The 20,239-nt window shown below is 50.0% G+C and overlaps 3 protein-coding genes across 7 annotated transcripts; 1 reads left to right on the top strand and 2 right to left on the bottom strand.

The window, feature by feature from the left end:
• Nucleotides 1-1,062: 1,062 nt before the first annotated feature.
• LOC131216559 (uncharacterized) lies at nucleotides 1,063-3,186 on the bottom strand. Its single transcript, XM_058211079.1, has 2 exons — nucleotides 2,999-3,186; nucleotides 1,063-2,927 (listed from the first exon to the last, which is right to left on the bottom strand). Exons 1-2 carry the CDS (start codon nucleotides 3,179-3,181, stop codon nucleotides 2,778-2,780), a joined length of 333 nt encoding a protein of 110 aa, XP_058067062.1. The 5' UTR covers nucleotides 3,182-3,186; the 3' UTR covers nucleotides 1,063-2,777.
• A 1,395-nt stretch (nucleotides 3,187-4,581) lies between these two features.
• On the bottom strand, nucleotides 4,582-11,053 carry LOC131206542 (kelch-like protein diablo). Of its 5 annotated transcripts, XR_009156800.1 has the most exons (7): nucleotides 10,942-11,053; nucleotides 10,113-10,210; nucleotides 8,515-10,030; nucleotides 8,256-8,443; nucleotides 7,644-7,736; nucleotides 6,512-6,808; nucleotides 4,582-4,618 (listed from the first exon to the last, which is right to left on the bottom strand). XR_009156800.1 is itself a non-coding variant. In XM_058199124.1 (5 exons), exons 2-5 carry the CDS (start codon nucleotides 10,154-10,156, stop codon nucleotides 7,712-7,714), a joined length of 1,773 nt encoding a protein of 590 aa, XP_058055107.1. In that variant the 5' UTR covers nucleotides 10,157-10,210; nucleotides 10,942-11,053; the 3' UTR covers nucleotides 5,713-7,711. The 5 variants fall into 5 exon arrangements, 2 of the variants coding, with proteins under 2 accessions (XP_058055107.1, XP_058055108.1); XR_009156799.1 differs by lacking the exon at nucleotides 4,582-4,618 and having other exon boundaries at nucleotides 5,713-6,808; XR_009156801.1 differs by lacking the exon at nucleotides 4,582-4,618 and having other exon boundaries at nucleotides 5,713-6,808; nucleotides 8,515-10,027.
• A 581-nt stretch (nucleotides 11,054-11,634) lies between these two features.
• LOC131207866 (tyrosine-protein phosphatase non-receptor type 23) lies at nucleotides 11,635-18,359 on the top strand. The gene is made up of 8 exons (XM_058200502.1): nucleotides 11,635-11,771; nucleotides 11,883-16,202; nucleotides 16,270-16,413; nucleotides 16,654-16,674; nucleotides 16,852-16,980; nucleotides 17,042-17,420; nucleotides 17,492-17,611; nucleotides 17,697-18,359. The coding sequence occupies exons 1-8, from the start codon at nucleotides 11,688-11,690 to the stop codon at nucleotides 17,810-17,812; spliced, it is 5,313 nt and encodes a 1,770-aa protein (XP_058056485.1). The 5' UTR covers nucleotides 11,635-11,687; the 3' UTR covers nucleotides 17,813-18,359.
• The last annotated feature ends 1,880 nt before the right edge of the window (nucleotides 18,360-20,239 follow it).

Raw genomic sequence — 20,239 nt, 5'->3', positions numbered from 1 at the left:
TCCGGTGGTTGGTGGCCAGCCAGTCGGTCAGTGGGAAAGCAAACCCGGAGCAACTAACAAAGAAACATAAATAAAACAATCCCCCAAGACCGTGGATCCCGGGACGACGGGTGGACACGTTCGGGTTTAGTTGGACGGTTTTATTGTACTTTTCGGGTGAGTTGGTTCTGGTGGTTCTACGGTTTTTTTGCCCCTCCACTCTTCTCTGCTTCAGCTTCAGCGTCAGCAACCCATCAACAGCACAAGCGTTTCAAGTGTCGCACCAAGCACCAAGAAACGTCCACAGCGGTGGCATTCGGTCACATACGATTAGAAAAATGGTTCCGAAGAAAGTTTTTATTTCTATCGGTCACCGATGGTGGTCCACCCGGTCTCGGTCCCCCAGAAGCCTGCCCCGAGTGGTGTCCCGCGGAAGCGCAGAATCACAGCGCGGTTGGCAAACAATAATTGAGTTCCTGCAAAGTGCTCTTTCCGGCCGCGGAAGAAGAAAGGACATCGGCGAAATCTTCTGTGGAAAACTTTGCCCCGCACGTTGCACGTTTTCGGTGCTGCACCATATTGCGACACATTTTGAAGGATTTTTTCGGCGAACACAAAAACGTTACTCGACCTCGTGCCCGATCGGGAGCGATGATAACGGAAGGATTTGGGGTGTCCGCGTTCCGTGTTGTGATTTCGTGATAGTTCCGGCTCTATGGGAAAAGTTTTCCCATCGATGAGCTTACTTTTGGCGGCTCCGTTTTGAACTTCCGTCCTGTCGCGGCCATTGTGAAACGGTTAGTGGAATTGGTGGCCGTAAATGTAGATGGAAAAATGATTTACAGACTCAGCCCAGCAGATCGTGCTCGTTTCACACCTTCACGCAGTACTTACCAGGGCAGCGAAAAGCGGCAGTCTCGGTGGGCAAAAGTCGGCATTATGGTAGGTCATGCGTTTATTGATTCCTTCCGGATGAACCCCAACAAGGCGGGTTTGTTCCATTCCAGCTGGTAACAAATTCGACCCACTCGTAAGGGGCTCATTTTACGTTTTAAATTTGAATATTTATTCGGTACTACGCCTTGCTAGAGGTTGCATCCTAGAACTTCGCTACTACTTTCTCTCTATTTCTCTAGGGTGCTGATAATGTAACCTTTTTCTCAACTGTCCGATTCCGAAGCGATTGTGTTGTCCATTCTCTACGGATCGGTACTAGCGATTTGTGCAGTTTCTTCTACGACTTTCTGTACTACAACTCATCTACCATCAGCGGCTGGGAGCTCGCTAAACAACTTCGGTAAACTAAACGCCACGTCGTAAAATGGTACCTCGAAGACCCTGTTTCGCAAAACTCGAGCTTCTGATGGCGATTTAAAACGTGGATTCGAAACATCCAGCACTAAGGACGGTGGGGAATGGTTTCCTTTCCTGCGATACTTTAAAACGTTTGCACGAAAACTGGAACTCATAAGTCGGCTCAATAATGTTCTTAACTTTCTTTTCAGAATCGGAAGACCTACGGGAAAACAGGAAAGGGCTTTCAGTCGCTAAGCGGAGGCAGTCTATAGGTTACAACATTCGTATAAAACTCTTCGAAACACGCGCATCCAGGCGTGGGTTTGCTTTTGTTCATGTTTTGCTAGATAATCCTTAAACGATAACGATAACATTAACATCGCTAGTGCCGGCTCTACACACCTAATCAAAAGTACGGTGAGTATAATTCGTGGCGACAATTCCATCCGCTATCAGACATCGGTTTGGGCTACAGTCTTGTACTCTACGATATTACGTGCTAAGCTAAGGGCCGCGTTTGCTCGTGGCACACCGGAACTGAAACGTACAGGTAACTACACTCATACCGCTTCTTCCCGCCGTCCGATCCGCCCCGGGCTTGTGGCTGCGTCTGCTGAGTATTCGCACGGTGATGACGGCCTCGGGTTCGGATTCTATCAGAAGCGTACGATTGCTTATGTCTCTACTATGCAACATTGTGCCCACATTTGTTTTTGTTTTTTCTCTGTTAATTCCACCATCCTATAGCGTTTCATATCACCATTTCGTATTGACTAAAGTATGAGCATTGCTTGTTTCGCGGTACTACACCTAAAATACGAGGCCGTGCGCTAACGTCTAAATATCGCCTTCTGTCGCCGCGTGCCAGGAGTCAAAAAACTACTAAAAAAGCATACGGGAAAGCGTCCGCTCAAAGAGCGACCGAAGACATTGAAATAGACGCTGCCGGGGGCTCTGTAAATTTTGTTAACGATTCCGGTTCCAGTCGGGAGCCCAGCACTCGGGGTCCCTATGCGCCAGCGCTCGTTGCTTATCGGTTTAACGTTGGCATTCAGTCACTACGATTGGATCCCCAGTCTCTTACCAGGGTCGTTAACTTTGTGTGCGCGATCAAATCACAATCGATGGACTCCGAAAGATGCTGGGTCTTCTTATCTCATATTTCTGTTTTGTTTGGTTTCCGGTGGGTTGCTGCTGGCGCGGGTGTCCTCTCAGGAGTTCAAGTTAGGTCAGCGCGAATCGGGGACAAGAAAACGGAAAGCTTCGGTGGTAACATCCGCTTCGGCTGGGAGCATTTTTGCGCACGCTTCCGTTCCTTCGAGATACCGGAACCGGTAAGCAGCATTAAGGTTCCGTGATTTGTGTGTCCTTGTGAGCTAAAAAAACACATTCCTGCTGAACGCCACCTTCCACACACCATTCGCAGTGTTACAGCGATGGCCGCGTGGACGGGCACCGTCGGCCTGGCTCCGTTCCGGTGCCGGAAGTGTATCGAACGCCACTTACATCACCAGACAGTCATCACACTCGCCCTGTCCATCGTCCTCGCAGTCGCAAAACCCACAGTCACCGCCCGGGCCTGACTCGTCGTACGCACAGCACGAACAGCATTCCTCCTCCGTCGGTTCGATGGTCACTTCCGGGGTGGAGAGCTAAAACACAGACCAATGCATGGGAAGGATGAAATAAAAACCGGGAATAACCGGAATCGACGCCAGCTTACCGGTTCGTTGCTTATGACGCCCTCCACATTGACCGTGGTGCTCGCCGATGCACCCGGGAATAGCATTTCCGGCGGAAACAGATACGTATCGTAGTAGTAATGACTGTGGGTGACCTTGATGTGTTGGTGCAACTTTTCCTGCGACTCGATAGGCATATCACAAAGCGGGCATTTGAAGCTCATTTCTCCTCGCTCGAACAAACTCATCGTCGGGCCGGATCGCCCCGGAGCTCAGGGCTCTTGGCGTGCTGGGCAATCTTTCCTTCCGCGGGTAAGGGCCTTACCGAATGTTAAGGTTTGTGTGTTGATTTGATGATCACATCTTCCGCTGATTCCGCTTTGCTGTTGGCACTAATGTAAATACTCAAAGCTGTCCGGAGGCTTCGTTTTGGAAGTATAAATTTGTTTCAAAAATATGTTAACATCGTTCCGACTGCGGTACGCCCGAAGGTAGACTACTCTTGCTGCACTGACAGTTCGCCTCACGTGCTGTCAGTCGCCTGAAGTGACAGCACTCTCACTGAATGCTTAAACCGACGTACAGGTGGCGCTGTTGAAAAAAGTGAGAAAACAGAAAAAACCTAAATATTAGGTTGGGGGAAAAGAAATCCATTATTTCCTCGGATGATGACTTAAGTGATCGATATCTCGTGAAGTATCTATCGTACAGTTTAGGCTCGTTTTACAACTGATACTTTACACTTAAAAAATTGCTTTCGCTGTTTGTTCCATTCGTTTGTGAGTTACAGGGTGTTAACAATCGAGGTTAACGAAGAGAAAATTCGGTACATTTTAGAGTTTTTCTTTGAAAAAGGGGAAAATTCAAGCTAGGCAGTTGAAATTGTACATGGTGATTATGGTGGCGATACTTTTACAGCGTGCAACATGAGATTTTAGTTTCGTTGACCCGTTACAGTTATGGGAAACGGAAAGGGAAGTTGGCGAAGCACCGGGAACAGCTAGTACAAAGTAAAATAGAAAATATGTCCCGCGATTTGACTGTGTCGCTTAAATCGTACTTGGAGCACTTTATTTGCGTGGTTAAAAAGTGTAAACCTAATGCAGAAATATAATACACCTACAAACACGTTGCAAATAAGATGAACATTTTCATCTGGCTATTACAAAGGCCAAAGTCTAGCTATTATTATACCGGGAACTTATCAAAGTTAGAGAGTTAGAACTCCTTCGTACTGGGATGGAAGAGTATTTTTGTGGCTTGAGCGGCTCTCCTTGATCATTCGACGAACATCTTAATTACCAACGGCAACGGTTTAGCAGTTTCTGCTATCCTAGAGACTTAAGGACGTTGAGCACACGTCATCAACAGACATAAGTTGTAGGAATTGGACGGTTCCCACAACAGGTTTAAGCTATCTCTGATCCTTGTATGAGTAAGAAGCACCGGAAGCAATTGAGTCACATTATGGAACAGTCCCCACAATCGCAGTCACAGTTACAATCGCCACAATCGCAACAGTCGCAGTCACAATCACAATCCCCACCGTCGCCGGGATTTGCGCGTCTTCCGTCGTCACAGCATCCGTCGAAACAGCAACAACAGCCACAACAGCCACAACCTCCGCCGTCATCAACTACCAATACTGTGTCGGTTCCAACCTGTAACGAACGAAAGTAAAAGTCGATCATCCTGGGCATCAACAAAGCACACGCAATTTCACGCAAAAAACGTCTATTTCTGATTTTATTTATTCTTTTTACCGATGTCGGAGCAGTCGTAATCACCGTGGCCGTTGTGCCGATGGTGGCCACATCGTTTAAAACCAGCGGTATCGCCATGTAAGTATCATAATAATACGTGGTATGCGCATCCTTCACATGGCCTGCGAGATCCTCTTGCGCTGCGAAGAAGGTGTCACACAAAGGGCACTTGAAATCCATCGCCCTTTTCAATACCGGTCAAGGTTAGCGACGGCGTGTGACCCGGACGCGAACTGTTTATGAGACGCACCACCGCAAACAAAAAATAAACAAAACGTAAAACAAAACGCGCGTCTACGCCAAACGACACTTGCGACAGTTCTGCGGAATCGACGCAACCCGGCGCTATGTTTAGTTTATGATCAAAGCGTACGCAACGCCGTATCACCAATACTTTTGAGACCTCTGCCGCGAGTAAACACACACACAGGTACACACAAGGCTTGCCGATGTTTTGGATCGAGTCCAGCTGGTTTGGGGATTATGGGAATTTCGCCGAAAGCGCGTTACTCATAAGATTGCGGTTCTTATCACACCCAATACTCATCACTCTGCGGTTCTTATCACACCCAATAAACTGACCAAGGCCTATTACAAAACACTTCGTTTTTATCTAGCCATTATGATTACCGCAGCGGTCCGTATTGGAGAAATATATGTGGATTAGAATGCGCTAGGAATGTCCTCTAAACGAACACATCCGAGCCAAGCAGCTCCATTTGAACCGCGCGAGTGAAGGTTAACGACATTTCCAAGCGTGACAGACGGCGACGGCGTGTGGCGTGGCGGGTTGCGTGCTCCCCTTTTACGTAGTTAACGAGGTCAGCTGGGTGAACTTGTAAAACCCCCTTGGGGAGTCACCTGACGCATCGGTGCATAGTTCTTTCCTCATCGATGTTCGGTTCCAAATGCACGAAAATAAGAACGAAACGCAACGGGTGGGATCAGTTGTTTTCTCTTCATTTTAATTTTCAATGTAATCCTTTCGGCCACATTAATCCATCACATCTCGTTGTCATACAGAAGTTCAGTAATAACAGTTAATATTATGCTCCACTAATCCCGCACCGTTGGCGATCCTCTTGCCATCGCCATCTTTTCGTTCCAATAAATTAGGTCACTGTTGGGAAAATGGTGCGAAACGGGACGAAAGCAAAGCCAAAAACGCTCATATTTGGACAGGGGTGTATCGTGAAGAGGTTTATGCTACGCGACACGTGGTACGCAGCCACGCGGTAAAGTGCACTTTCCTATAACGAGATGAGTGAGTGACACAATCGATAACGCATCGTAATCATGAAAGCCCTACTCTAAAGCGACCACTTAACGAAAGGTGCCGGCGATTCTTATGATAAAAACTCCAGTTCCTTCGCGCGGTACCGTATATAAAGCGACCAGACAAAAAGCGCAACTCAAAGATCACTTTAGTAACAAGAATTGTAAAAAAAACGTTTGTTACTCAGGTCACCGGGGGAGAGTAAGCCGACAGTAATAAAAAAGAACTTGTTGCCTTTTGCATTTCGTATCTCGCAAAGACCCTTCCGCGCCGCCTATCCGAACCGATAATACTAACGCCCTTCCAGATCACACATTCACCCCTAAGCCTTATGGATGCTAAATATCTATTCCACAAACAAGCTGCCACCCAAAAAAAGGTTGGAAGGTTAGCTTTCTTTGTGTTACATTCTCGAACGTTACTTCGTAAGCACGATTATTCGATTGATGCTGCCGCGGCTTACTGGCGCTCGATAAATAGTCTAAATATCTACATGACAAGTGATCGCTTCTTACCGGCCACGGATCGGTTCACCCCCGTGGGTAGACCACCATCGTTTGCTGATTTACTATAGTTTTCTCGAATCCACGAATCATGAAGTCGGGCGGACGAAATCGGGGTTAATGTTCTTTTTCTTCTTCATCTACAAAATTGTCTTATTAACATCAACACGTGAAATAGTACGCTGCTGCAGCCGCAGTCAACCAGCGCTCGGTCACCCGCCAATCGGTTCCATTTATTCCCTCCTGTGAGTCTGCTAGCCCAGCTAGTGTGGTGGTCAGTTTTAATTTAAGCCTGCACAGGGATAGAGACTGAGAAAGGCGACTGGGTGAGTGAGGTTAAAAAAGAAACCAACGGAAGGCAAACGGAACAAAACGTGTGCGTTTGTGGTGGATGAATGTAATCTAAACACAACGGGGACAAATAAACATTCACCACCTGCACCGTCCACTCCCGTAGCATGGAAGCATTGTTAGCAGAGAAAAATGGGAAAGTTTGGCCACGGAACGGTTTATTTAAAAGTTAAGCAATAACAAACCACAAATCATTGCTGGTTAGCGTGCAGTGGAAAGCAAAGGCGAGATTTGTAGCTGCGTACGGGGTGAGGCGGATGCAGGGGAAAACAATCTAAAAGAATATGATTTCTGGGTCCCCCTTTTGTTCGACTTGACGTGCTCAACTAGTTGATTGTTAATTAAATTGCTTCATTCTTATCTACCGTTCGACAGAACGCGCGCTATTCCTATTATTACACGGATGCGGATGTAGTATTCAAGGATTGATTCGGGAACGCGCTGGCCATCCCGTGCCCCTGTAAACGGGACGTGCCTTTCGTACACCACTGATCAGTGTGTATATTGTTGTGGTTGAATTACTTTGGATTATTTTATACACAGCAAAACTGATACGGTTCAGTTGTACTTTCAGTGAAGGACGCGCGTAATCCCTAACACTGTCACTTTCTTTAGACCTTAGACCTGCCCTAGACAAGGACAGCAGAGAGAGAATCACTAAATCTCGTCCTAGTGGAATACTTCACCGTATTCGTGTTTTAACTTTTGGTTTCTTTTGCTTTCGAGTAACGGCCACACGGGAGTCACTACTGGGGGCTCACGAGGTCCACCGGAGTGATAGCTTTCGGCTCACCTTTTTCACTTCGGCACCCCGTCCGATAGCGATCGAACGCAAACTAGTCGAGTGTGTTTGTGTGAATGTTAAACAACAGAATCTTTGCGAATCCTAAAAGTAAAGGTAAGTAAAAGAAAGGATGATGTGTTAAACTGAGAGGAGAAAGAAAACCAACGCAAATGATGAAAGCGGATGGCGGAACGGAGAGACAGGCAGGGTTCTAGCGGGAAGCGATAGGATGGTGTGAGATGCCGCTTTAAGCGAAATGGTTAGCGATACGTCAATCTTAAATCGCAAACAAGTGAGTTAATAGTCGGATGGAATCGCAAAACAAGAAAAATGTGAGAACAAAGACACAAAACCATCACACAGCACGATGAAGCGTGACGCGTCCGATGTGTTGGCGGCGGGTCAGTTCGTGGGTGCAACCCCAAAAAGACAACCCATTCACCCATCTTGGGAACAATGGAGCGATCATCGTAAGCACGTAGCAGTGTGATTAGAGGTAGATGCAGAAAAACTGGGTTGCCAAAGAACGGTGTTAAGCAAGTTAAACGGGGGTCTTGGGCGGGCAGGTGGTGGTGTTGGGACAGAAAATCGGTCGTGGTGGGGATGTGTTTCACTATTTACCACATGTAGTTCTCTGTCTGTGGTGCCCGCATCACGCCAACCCCACCGCCGAGCCGTCGGTAGTTCATGCAGCCGCACAGCCGCCACTGATTCGTTTCCGGATCGTACACCTCGATCGTCTTCAAGTAGGCGGTGCCATCGAAACCTCCAACTGCGTAAAGCTGTCCGTTTACGACCGCTAGTCCAACCTGCATACAAACAGAAAGCGAGATCATAGTAAGCTTTGGCATGAGTGACTCGATGAATGCTGTGTACGTACTCCGCTTCGTCTGGACGTCATGGCCACGATCGGGCTCCAGGAGTTGGTGTGCGGATTGTAGCGTTCGGCCGACGACAGCTCCATACAGTCGTCCCGACCGCCGACGGCGTAAATGAAGTTGTTGAACACGGCGCACCCCAAATGTTTCCTGCGGGTCGACATCGGACTGACGGCGCACCACTTGTTTTGCCGCGGGTCGTACCGCTCGACGGTATTCAGCGGACACTGACCGTCGGAGCCACCGATCGCGTAAAGGTAGCCACCGAGCACGGCAACGGCCACCCCAAGCCGTCGTGTCGTCATCGGCGCCACCTTTGACCATTTGTTCTCCTTCGGATCGTACCGTTCGACGTGGTTTAAACACTGCACCCCATCCTGTCCCCCGACGGCGTACAGAAAGCCATCCAGCACGGCCACCCCGACACTGGTGCGACAGCTGGTGGTGGGGGCCACATCACAAGACCACTGATTCGTCTGCGGATCGTACCGTTCGATGCTGTTCAGATAGCTCTGCCCATCGTGCCCACCTACGGCGTACAGTAAATCGTTCAACACGGCCACTCCGACTCCGCAGCGCCGTTTACTCATCGGAGCGACCATCTTCCAATCCGCCGTCTCCGGATCGAACCGTTCGACCGAGGCAATCGCATCGCCCGAACACCAGCCCCCCACGGCGAACAGAACCTCACCGCGGCGGGTCGGCTTTCGGGGCCGGGTCCTCGGTCCCTGCATCAGCGGTCGCTCCTGTGGCAGTAGCAGATAGTTCTTCGCCTCATCCACCAGATCGCGGCAGGCTTCGTCCGAGCGGACGAGCAAATCGGACCCGACCGTGCCGACGAGAAACTTGGGACTCAGCAACGGCATCCGCACGTGCTGTAGCACTTGCGCCAGATGCTGGCGCCGTTCGGCCACATTATATTTGAGCCACGCCATCACGGCATTGAAAACCTGCTCCTCGGAGCGCACGTTTAGCTCGTCGCTGCAGATTATGTCCACCAGCTGGCCGACCGGCAGCAGGAGAAACTCTTCGCTTTCCATCACCTCCTGGAAGTTGTGTTGCGTGAACTTGTCCGCGATGCGCAGCAACTCGCGGCACGAGTGTGTGTCGGCGAACGCCCTGATCCCGAGACAGTTGGTCGGATCGAGCTGGCGCTTCAGGAACTCACAGCAAATGTCTTGTATTTCGGCCAATTGAAGCAGACAAGCGGCGGGCAGCAGGGTCTGAACGTTCGATTCCTCGACGACGATGTGCGAAGTGTAGCAGAAATCGATCAGGAGTTCCATGGCGTTCTCGTCGATGTCCCGGATGGTGACTTCTGTTTGGCGCGATTCTTCCAGCTCGCCCGTGAACATGGCCCGGAAGTAGGGGCTGCAGGCGGACAGGATCACACGGTGGGCGAATATCTTTCGGCCGCTCACATTAATCACGACATCGCACAGCTCGCGGTGGCGCCGGAGCACGTTGAGCTCCTGCAGGGTCACCCGAGGATGCTTTTCCGAGGTGTGTGACAGTCTACTGTGGGACGTAAGTGGGAACGACGGACGGATAAATTCCGGAGTTTTACGGCGTTTCGATTTTTCCCCCAAAAGAAGCTTACCTCGCCGGCGACGGTGGACGATCCGATATCAGTACGTCTCCCATCCTGTTGGCCGCAAGACGCAGCGGGGCAGAGGCCCAACCCCACACGGTATCTATCTGCGAATGGGAGTAAAACCGGAGACCGTAAACATCACGCCACCAATTACGCCTGCACTACGGGACCATCGCTTTGCGTAAACGTATTAATTTTATGGATAACTTTTTTGCCCACCACCCCGAAAAAAACCAAGGTAGGCGCGGAGCTCGCATGAAGATGAAAAACGTTTCTAATAATGGCGCTGCGTCTGTGGGCGAATGGATGCTCTCCCCCATCATCCAAGCAATCTTCGTCCCCAGTGAAGCGTGTTACCGTTTCTCTTTCCGCTTTTTTCTTCCTCTTTCGCTGCTCCACTTGGCAAAGTAAACAGTGCAAAGGCTTTCGAACAGCAGACGGTAGATGCTGTGCGGACGCGCACTAAAAGGTGCCTTCAGAACCTGTCCCAAATAGCGGCACTTCTAGCATCGATTCGCCCAAAAACTAGTTTGCCGCGGCCCTTAAGAACGGTACACGGTACTTTCCTAACGGTCGCGAGCCTCCTATTCTAATTGGCCCCATTCGGCGGCAAACGGCGATTAACGGGAAGATGCTCTGAGCTATGAAGGACTTCCTGGTGGCCCCCGGGATGTTGGGGCGAGATTCTTAAAGCCGTTCATTCGCGCATATTTTTACACGCAAATTGACGCGCACACACACAAACACACGTCGATGGGCGGATGAGAAGCAAATTTGTTGCGAAATTTGCACAACCATTCTGACAAATGCCTAGCCCTTTCGGGATGCTGCTTACCTTTGTATCTTTTATTCACACCCCTTGGCGCAAAAAGGGCGGAAGTGGCTGATGATTCCTCTTCTTCTATTCGACGGCGGGTTACGCACGCACAGCGGACGCACGCACGCACAAACCTACAGACACGCAGACTGTGCGTGTGGTCCGCGTAATTCCTTCCCCGTTCGAAGTTCGACTCGGGAGCGCTGGGTTGTGACTCGGGGTTTCTTTTCAGCAAAGGTCAAACCATCGGGAAAGCACCATTTCGCGGATCGCTGGAACCATTTTTCCGTCTATCGTCGTCGTCGTCGCCTACTGCTCGAGGGATTGGGATTTTTCGTGCCCGTTACCACGATCGGTGGAAAACACTACACTTCGCGCATCAACGATCGCTCGCACAGTCCCGCACGAGGCAGGCACTTTACGCGAAACACGGGGAGAATATTTTCGCACCGTCGTCCTGCGGAAACGGGATTCTTTTCCGTCGTCGCCGATTCAATACGCTGCGCGAAATCAGAGTCAATATGGAAGGGTGAGGATTTTGACAGCTCGCTCGCGATGACAGCACGGTGAAAACGAAGAGTAGACGTCAACAGTAGACGTCAACATCGCTAAACGAAAGAATCTTTTCGCCGCGATCCGTTCGTAGCCCGTGTGTTTTGCCTTTTCTTTCTTCGGCCTTTATTTGCACAACTTTGTGATAAAACTGTAAGTTTCTCGAAAAGAACGAAGGTCTTCGTCGAGAGGGCTCCATCAACGGCGCAACGATGGAGGCCGTTCCACGGATGCCGATGGTTGGCTTTGAGCTGAAAATTTCTCCCGAGCAGACGAGCTTCGTAGGTCTGAAGCAGGTTAGTTGCGGTGAATCATCACGCGTCATGGTGCGCAAATCAAATTAGCAAAACGACGGGACGGCGCCTCCCGTCGCATTAACCATTCCGATGCTCTTTTCACCGCGCCAGTACATTGCGGAGTACTACCACGAAGATCCGGACTCGTACTCGAAGGAGTGCTATCAGCTGGAGCAGTTGCGGGGAAATGCAACCCGGCCGACGCGAGACATCGAGGGCACTGCCACTATACGGCGTTACTACTGCCAGCTGCACTCGATCCAGAACCGCTTTCTGCTCGGAGGGCTAAGCGAAAGCCAACAGATACTGTCCTTTCACTGGAAGGACATGTACTCCGGGGCGACGGTGACGAAGGCGAATCTAAAGTTCGAAATGGCCGCCGTGCTGCACAACTTTGCCGCCCTCCACACGCAGCTCGGTGGAGCGGAAAGCCGCTCCGATCCGGAAGGAATGAAGAAGGCTTGTACGCATTTCCAGTGTGCGGCCTGGGCATACGGTCACGTGAAGGATGGTTACGCTGCACTGCTGCAGGGCGATCTTTCCTCCGAGCTGCTGGCCTTCATGCAGGCGCTTTGTCTCGCCCAGGCTCAGGAATGCATCATGGAGAAGAGTCTGTGCGACAACCGGAAGTCGGGCATTATCGCCAAAGTGACGGCTCAGATCATTAGCTACTACAACTCGGCTCTGGCAGCGCTCCTCACGCAAGCAGGTGACGGTGGGCGGGTGCAGGACATTGTCGGCAGCAAGCTGTTCAAGGAGTGGCGCCGTTACGTGCGCTTTAAGATATCGTATCTGTCCTGCATCCTGCTGCTGTACCAGGGCCAGCAGTCCGAGGAGCAGCAAAAGATGGGCGAAAGGGTCGCACTCTACCAGGCGTCGTTCGACAAGCTCGAGGAGGCACGCAAAGAGTCGAAGGGCATGGGCTGCCAGGAGCAAGTGAACGAAGCTCTGCAGTTCACGATGGACGTGGTCGAAGCGAAGCGGAAGGCTGCGAAAAACGAGAACGAATTCATCTACCACGAGGAGGTACCCGAACTGAGTGCGATTTCCGCCGTGCAGGGTGCCAATCTCGTTAATGGGATCGCATTCAACGTAACCGATCCGGAGGCGATGGGCGAGGACATCTTTCATCGGCTCGTTCCGATGAAGGCGCACGAAAGTAGCTCCCTGTACAGCGAGGAGAAGGCGACGCTGCTGCGTACGCTCGGTTCCCGGGTTGAAGACAAAAACACCGAACTGGAGACGTTTATGAGTTCGCTAAACTTGGCCGCCATCAAGCAGCTCGAGTTGGGCGAGGATGGTAAACCGACAGCGGCAAACGATTCGCGGCTCCCGCAAGGCCTGGTCGACCGCTGTGCTGAGCTGCAGGCGAAACCGAACGCCATTCCGGATCTGGTGCAGTCAATGTCCGTCCTAGCGGACACGTGCTCCGATGTGGAGCTTACTTTGAAGGAAATAAAGAACCTGCTGCGACAGGACGAGGCGAAGGAGGATCGGTATCAGCAAAAGATTGGCCAACGTTCGAACGGAGGGGCCCACATCGTTGAGCTGGGCCGAGAATTGGCCAAATATCAGGAAGCACACAATAAGGCCGGCGAAAGCAACGACACCCTGCGCAAAGCGATGGGATTGCACGTGCAGAATCTGAAGATACTTTCGCAACCGCTACCCGACATCCGAGCGCAAGTGCCAGTGTGTAGCGAACAGTTCGACGAGGTTGCGTTGTCCAATCTGACACTTATGCTGGGAAAGGTCGAGGAAATGCGCCTTCAGCGCGACGATCTGTATAAAGACGTGCGCCACAACATCACTGAAGATGACATCACATCGCAACTGATAGCCCTCGATGGAGGTGGCAGCACGGAGCAGAAGACCAAAATGGAGGAACTGTTCCGGCGGGAACTCTCGAAGCACGATAAGCTCATCGGCATTCTGGAGCAAAACATGAAAGCGCAACCAAACATCTTGAAGGCAATGACCGAGGCTTACGCGCGCTGTGCGCCGACTCTGAAGAGTCACTCGGACAACAAGACGCGTCGGGATCAGTTCTTCTCTTCGCTCGTTGCGTCGTACGACGTGTACCAGGATCTCCTGTCGAAGAGTGCGAAAGGGCTTGAGTTCTACCGGAAGCTGCAGAGCAACGTGCAGAAGCTTTACTCGCGCGTCAAAGCCGCCTGCGATGTGCAGAACGAAGAGCGCAATCAGAAACTAAAGTCGAGTAACATTTCCAAGCGTTCGAACGAAGCTGTAAACGGAGCTGGTGGAGCGACGTACGCCTCGGGATCAGCCGCCGGTACTCCGGGAGCCGGTAGTGGTGGTCCCAAACTGAAAGATTATCTAAAAGCAGGAACCATAACGCTCGGATCGATTAAAGCTGCCGGAGTGGATAAACATTTGCCATCGATACGCCCGGCACCGGTCGGCTCGGAGAGCACGGGTGGCAGAGGAGCAAATGTTAGTGGCGGAAATGTCGGTCAGGCCGGAGGCTACTATCAGGACTCGTATAGCGCGGGCTATGGCAATTACCATCAACAACAACAACAGTATGGAGGAAGCAATGTATCTCCGGCCGTTGCCGCCTACGACTACGCTCAGTATGCGGCGTCACAAATTCAGCAGCAAACACCGCTGCCATCCACCAGCACTGGGTATGCCAATCCTTTGTATCAAAACACAAGCACCGCACCGTACTACTACAATCAGCAATCGCACCAACCATCGCAACAGCAGCAGACAAGTCAGTTGCAAACCGTACCTACCGCGGCAACCTACGATTATGGGCAACAGCAGCAGTATCGTCCAGCCCAGCAACCGTCACCGGCTCCTTCGACGGCATCATCAACGACCGACATTAGCCAGGGACAGTCTTGGCCACAATTATCGCAGCAGTTCGGTGCAATGAATCTTCAGCAACCCACCGACGTATCATCTTATTATGCGACCACAGCAAACAATGCTCCTACGGGAGGTTACGGTTCAACGGACACCCCAACCGATCAGCAGACTTATCCCAATCTACAGTCGCAACTCAACGCCTATACGGTGCCGCAGCAACAGTATCAGACTCCGGCGAACAGCTATGTACAATATTCGGTTTCTTCTAGTGAATCGTTTGCCTCGACGCCGACGATGCCGGAAGCGTATGGAAATTCCAGCCAATCGCAGGTTAATCACTACCAACAGCCGGTAACATCCCAGTATTACCAGCAACCACAACAACAAGGGCACTATCAGTGTGAGCAAACATCATCATACGGTTCGCATCCGGGTTATTCCTACAACTCACAAACTGGGGCGTATGAGTATACCAGTGGTTTTCAGTATGATTCATCGTTTGTATCCGCGTCGTACCAGAACCAGTATGCTCCGAGCACCCAAACGGCTGCAGGAACCTCAATGGCTGTCACTACGCCCAGTCAATCGATAACATCCGTAGATTCGTTCTCGCAGCCGTATCAAATCTCCGCCAGTCCAGCCATTGCTGGGCAGTCTTCAGGCGCCCAGGGTGGTTACAATGCCCCTCAGCAACAACCTCAACAACCTGATTCATCGTACTATTCGACGGGAGCGATGGCGTCGAACGCGGCCGGATATTATCACCAATCGTCGACGTATTCCACAATCCAATCGAATCAGTATTCGCAACAGCTGGATTCGATGACGCCAGTCTCCATTCCGTCGGTTGATCCTGCCAACGTGGCCCACTATTCGCATCACACAAACTCGTACGTTGACAGTAGTGGGTCACAGCAGGTGCAGCAGCAACAACAGCCGAATGTCACGACAACGACTCCGTCATCTCAGCAGCAGCAGCAGCCTGCTCAATCTGTACCACCGGCGCCGAAGCCTTCGAAGAGTGCCAACATTGACCTATTGTCCGGAATTGATTTTTCTCCGGCCGACGTACCACCGCTTTCCGTGCCCGTACTGCAACCGCAATCCTCCGTCACACCGTCCGTCAGTGGCAGTGCGATCGATGAGAGTGAGATTGCTAGCGAGATTCTGACACCATCGAAGGTACCGGAGAAGATGACGCCCGTTCCGCTAGCAGTCAGCCAACCATCCACCGGTGCACAACCACCACCGGCTCCAGCAACACCGAATTCTGCCTCGATCAGTCTCGATCGGAAGCCAAGCTTCGACAATCTTTCACTCTGCTCCGATCTGAGCTCGAGCTTCGACTGGGAAAGTGCCTCGGTGTGTGGTGCGACGGCCACTGCCTCGGGAGCGACGACCGGTGTTAGTGGCGCCGTGATGGATAATGTCTTTTTGCGTCCCGCAAAACCGGACCCATTCGACGATGCCAGCACGGTCAAGTGGTTCCACAAGGAGGTCGAACGATTGGAGAAGTTTGTCGAAACGATTAACGTGAAAACGCTGAACGGTACGACTCCACTCGATAGCAAGTGGAAGGAGCTGCAAGATTTGCTGGTGAGAAATTCGACAAAGTAAGAGAACCTGGACACAGATTTACATTCCGCTTATCCGGCATTCGCAGGTCAAAGAAGAATCGAAGCGCCAGGTTGGTGTTGCTCGACTGTTCCCGGAAAAGAATCGATCGATCGATTGCGTTCCGTATGATCACGCACGGGTGCAACTGTCGACCGATACGGACAACTACATTAACGCTGTTTACGTGAAGGTTTGTACCGAACAACCGAGCACACTGAAATTTCCCGTGATCACTCACCTTCCGTTGATCAGTCGATCAGTGCTTTTTGCGTCACCAAATGCTTCCCTTTCGTTCTCCCATAACCCGTATAGCAAGTGTACCCTTTTTGTGTCCAAAATGAGTTTATTAGATCTGTATTTATATATCTGTTTCTGTTTTAACTTTTTGATTTTATTCTTAAATTTGCTTTTGAAAAAAACACCAAAAAAGTTCAAGAAGGACCCAAAGCTGGTAAGTTCCAGTTCGCGCCCCCCTTTTTACGAAGGCGGTCGAACATCCATTGTTTGTATATTAAGCATGACAATATTTATACTTTTCTCACCTTCTTATTATGCGTTTTTTATGAAAATGTGAACGGGCATGATGAATGATTCCATAATATCTTTTCAACGTTTTAATATTACACAGGATCTTGGTTTCGGTTGTCCCAATTTTGTACTGGCCCAAACACCGCTGCCAAACACGGTGAACGATTTCTGGAACATGATTTGGTCCCAAAAAGCCAACGTGATTGTGTGCCTTCACACGGCCAACGAGGTAAACAGCCTGCGGAAATGCTCATCGCTCTTCGGTTAATGATGCTCCTTCTCAATTGCAGCTTCTCGATCCATTTTGGCCAACGGAAGCGAGCAAAGAGCTTAGCTACGGTGACGTATCTGTAACGTTGGTAAAACAGTTTGATCTGACACACTGCACCGAGCGCACGTTATGCATTCAAATGCTCGGTGCCGACCATTCGCTCACCGTCGCACTTCTGCAACCGAAGTTGTGGCCGAAACATAGCACCGAACACATTCTGGGTGTGGCGCAGAATCTGATCGATGCGTACCGGCAGTATAATGCACAGGTGGATCAGAAGCTAACGCAGCTACGGCCTCTAGTGTTGAACTGCCTGAATGGCTCCGATCGCTCCAGTCTGGTCACGGTGGCCATCGGAACCATTCTCGCTACGCAGACACGAAAACCACTGTTGATAAGTATGTTACCGTCGACGAAGAAGCGGAACCTGCGAATCGAATATCGAGATCGCCATTTTTTTCCCTTGCAGATGTGATCGATATTTGGTACCGGATCTGCTGCCAGCGAAAGGGTGCTTTGCGTGACCCGAACTACATACAACTTTCTTATCAAATCGTATTGAGCCACGGGCACTGCATTTTAAACAAACGTAAGCAAATGTCAACGAGTGATCGCCGGCGGATAAACGGATTCATAACTAATCGAAATCATTAACTTCTAATCGCACTGCACAGGTGGTATCCTCACGTCCTATCAGATGAAATCGGCGCAAGCAGCAAGCAGCACCGTGAAGGAGGAAGCGAATAATGATCCCTTCAAAGATCTTGATCCACTGTGGAAATTGAAATGACGGCCTTCGCCAGCGATCGACGCGCAGTGATGGGTCTAAACCGGAACACGGAATTTGATGGACACGCTCACGATCAATCACGGCACGGGTGGCGCATCGCACTGCAACACAAGCCAAATTATTGTTAAACTTTATGTTTACTGGAAAATTTTATCGTACCGTTTTAGTGTAATGTTTCGTGTTGCGTTTCATTGTGTTCTGCGTTGCACGTGTTAGGCCCGGGAAGTGCTGTATCGGACACGATCCATCTAGTTCCCATTCCCGTTTACTTTGCAGCTGCCGATTCCATTTTATTTGAAAAAGACTAGGGGATGTGTTCCAATATTTAAACTATTGCAAAAACATACATATTTATTTTTATCGCTAATATACGGAATGTGGGAGATAGTGAAAGAATGATATATAATCTTCAATCCTTCTAGGAGTCAAGCAGAAGCGGCTTCGACCAAAAATATAAACGTTTATTTCGATAGCTACGATATGCTCGTGATCGCCGATGTGTACGGCGTATTTTCCAACAAAATAAAATATACTTGTTTCCGGCACATTTGGGAAAATTCCAAAAACGATTGTTGCTTTTTTAACGAAACCCTTTAACGTGTGGTGTATTATTCTAAACGATCTCGTGATGGGCCGTCCTGAGGACCACCGACGCATGATGGCCACTGACCGAATTGAGGATATGGTTTATGGGGTATCGTAAACCGTTTTATCACTCCACTCTCTCGCAATCCATCCGTTTGGACCTGTCACGAAGCGGTGCAGTAAACGGATTAACAAAACGGCAACAAAAAAACGACAGCATCCTGACCCGCCCAAGCTGACCAAGTGCCCTCGAGAGAAAGGGTTGTTTTCTTGGGCGTCTTCTGCCTGTCTATCATAAATATGGATGTCCGCTGATGACCGAGAGGCATAAATTATTAGTGTGGTTCGTTGGGCGAAAGAGTTGTGCCTTCCGCTTTCGTCACACAGAGAGAGTTTAATCGAACGAATAAGAATTACACGCGCTGTTGGAAAATCACATCAACTTTACTAAATCAAATTGTTTAGCTGCTTGGAAACGTGCAACTTCTAAGGTTCATACCTTCATAAATTCATACTTTTTTAAAGCGTCGATAGTGATGGCAAAATTCAAACGTTGTTCTAACGGCCTTAGTATCGCGCTTTTATGCAGCAATTTTCGTCAACCCCACGCACACACGCTATGTGAGTTGCGAACTTAGTTGCCACGTTGTGTTGAGCAAAAAGCACCTAGACTTTACGAAAATTGGAGTCAGTTTTTCGTAAGTTTATGATGTTAAGGTCAGCCAGGACTCTTCAATTTAACCCACCTTACTCAACGGGGTCCTGTGGCGCAATAGCAATATCTTCACAATCCAAAATTTGGTTACAAAATTACAGCTCTATTACAAAATGTTGAAACGTTCAAATAACCTGGCATGGAAAATAATAACACAAACTTTAATTCCATGGGCTAGCATATTTTATAGTCGCTGGAATGACCACTTTTATTCCAACCCAAGCAGGCTGCTCTCTTCGCTCTCTCTTTCATTCTCTCTCTCTCTCTCTCTCTCTGAATCGCTGGTCGAACAGAAGAAACAAAGCAGCGCCATTCACGGTGAGCGGCAATTTTAGTCTTAGTTTCGTGCGGGACGGGACAAATTCAACGGGCGCGCACAGGTTTTTCAAGTTTCGCGCTGTAGAAAGTGAAATTGTGTGTTGAAAAGTGAAAAGTGTTCTTCAAAACCGGTCGTGGGGCCCGCGGACGTGAAAAACAACGGTTCTCGGGAAGGGCAATGGCGGGTTTCCGGGCGACCCGTTACGTGACGTGAACGAGTGAAATGTGTGAACCGTGCAGGAAGCAGCGTTAGCCAACATCAACCCCGGCATTAGAATGGAATGCTAAATGTTCACCGGCAAGAAGGAAGGCCCTACGTTCAATCGGTAGGTAATATAGACACGATCGTTACCGATCGTGTGGTGGTCCATTTCGCCAGTGTGCCGAAAGCGGAACGGAAGTGCAAACACATGTGCCTTTCCGCAAACAATCTTGCCTAGTGCGTGCGTGTGTTCGTGGCCGTGAAGATGATCGTCATCCAACAGCAATCTTGCCGATGGACACGACCGTCTCAAGGAAAGCGAAATTGTGATTCACGTGCAAGTGGTGTTGTGTCGGACCGGTCTGTCCAAGATACTGCGTCGAGCATCGTCGAAGTGTGCGTCAGCTGTGAGCACGATCGGTTTTTTTCGGTTTGTTTGGCGAAACAAATCTCGTCGGTAGAGCGTTTCCGCGGCGATTGGCCACTCGAATCAAGGTGAAAGATGCCCTAGAAAGATGCCTAGAATGGCCACTGACTTGGTGGCGGATGCTGCGAAGAAGCATTCTCCATTAGAGTGGGGAAAAAAACAAATGTTCCATCGCCTGCT

Source organism: Anopheles bellator, chromosome 1, assembly GCF_943735745.2.
Source record: "Anopheles bellator chromosome 1, idAnoBellAS_SP24_06.2, whole genome shotgun sequence".
Taxonomy (NCBI): Eukaryota; Metazoa; Arthropoda; class Insecta; order Diptera; family Culicidae; genus Anopheles; species Anopheles bellator.
The sequence above is the reverse complement of the archived record's forward strand: the minus strand, read 5'-3'. Positions and strand labels throughout refer to the sequence as shown.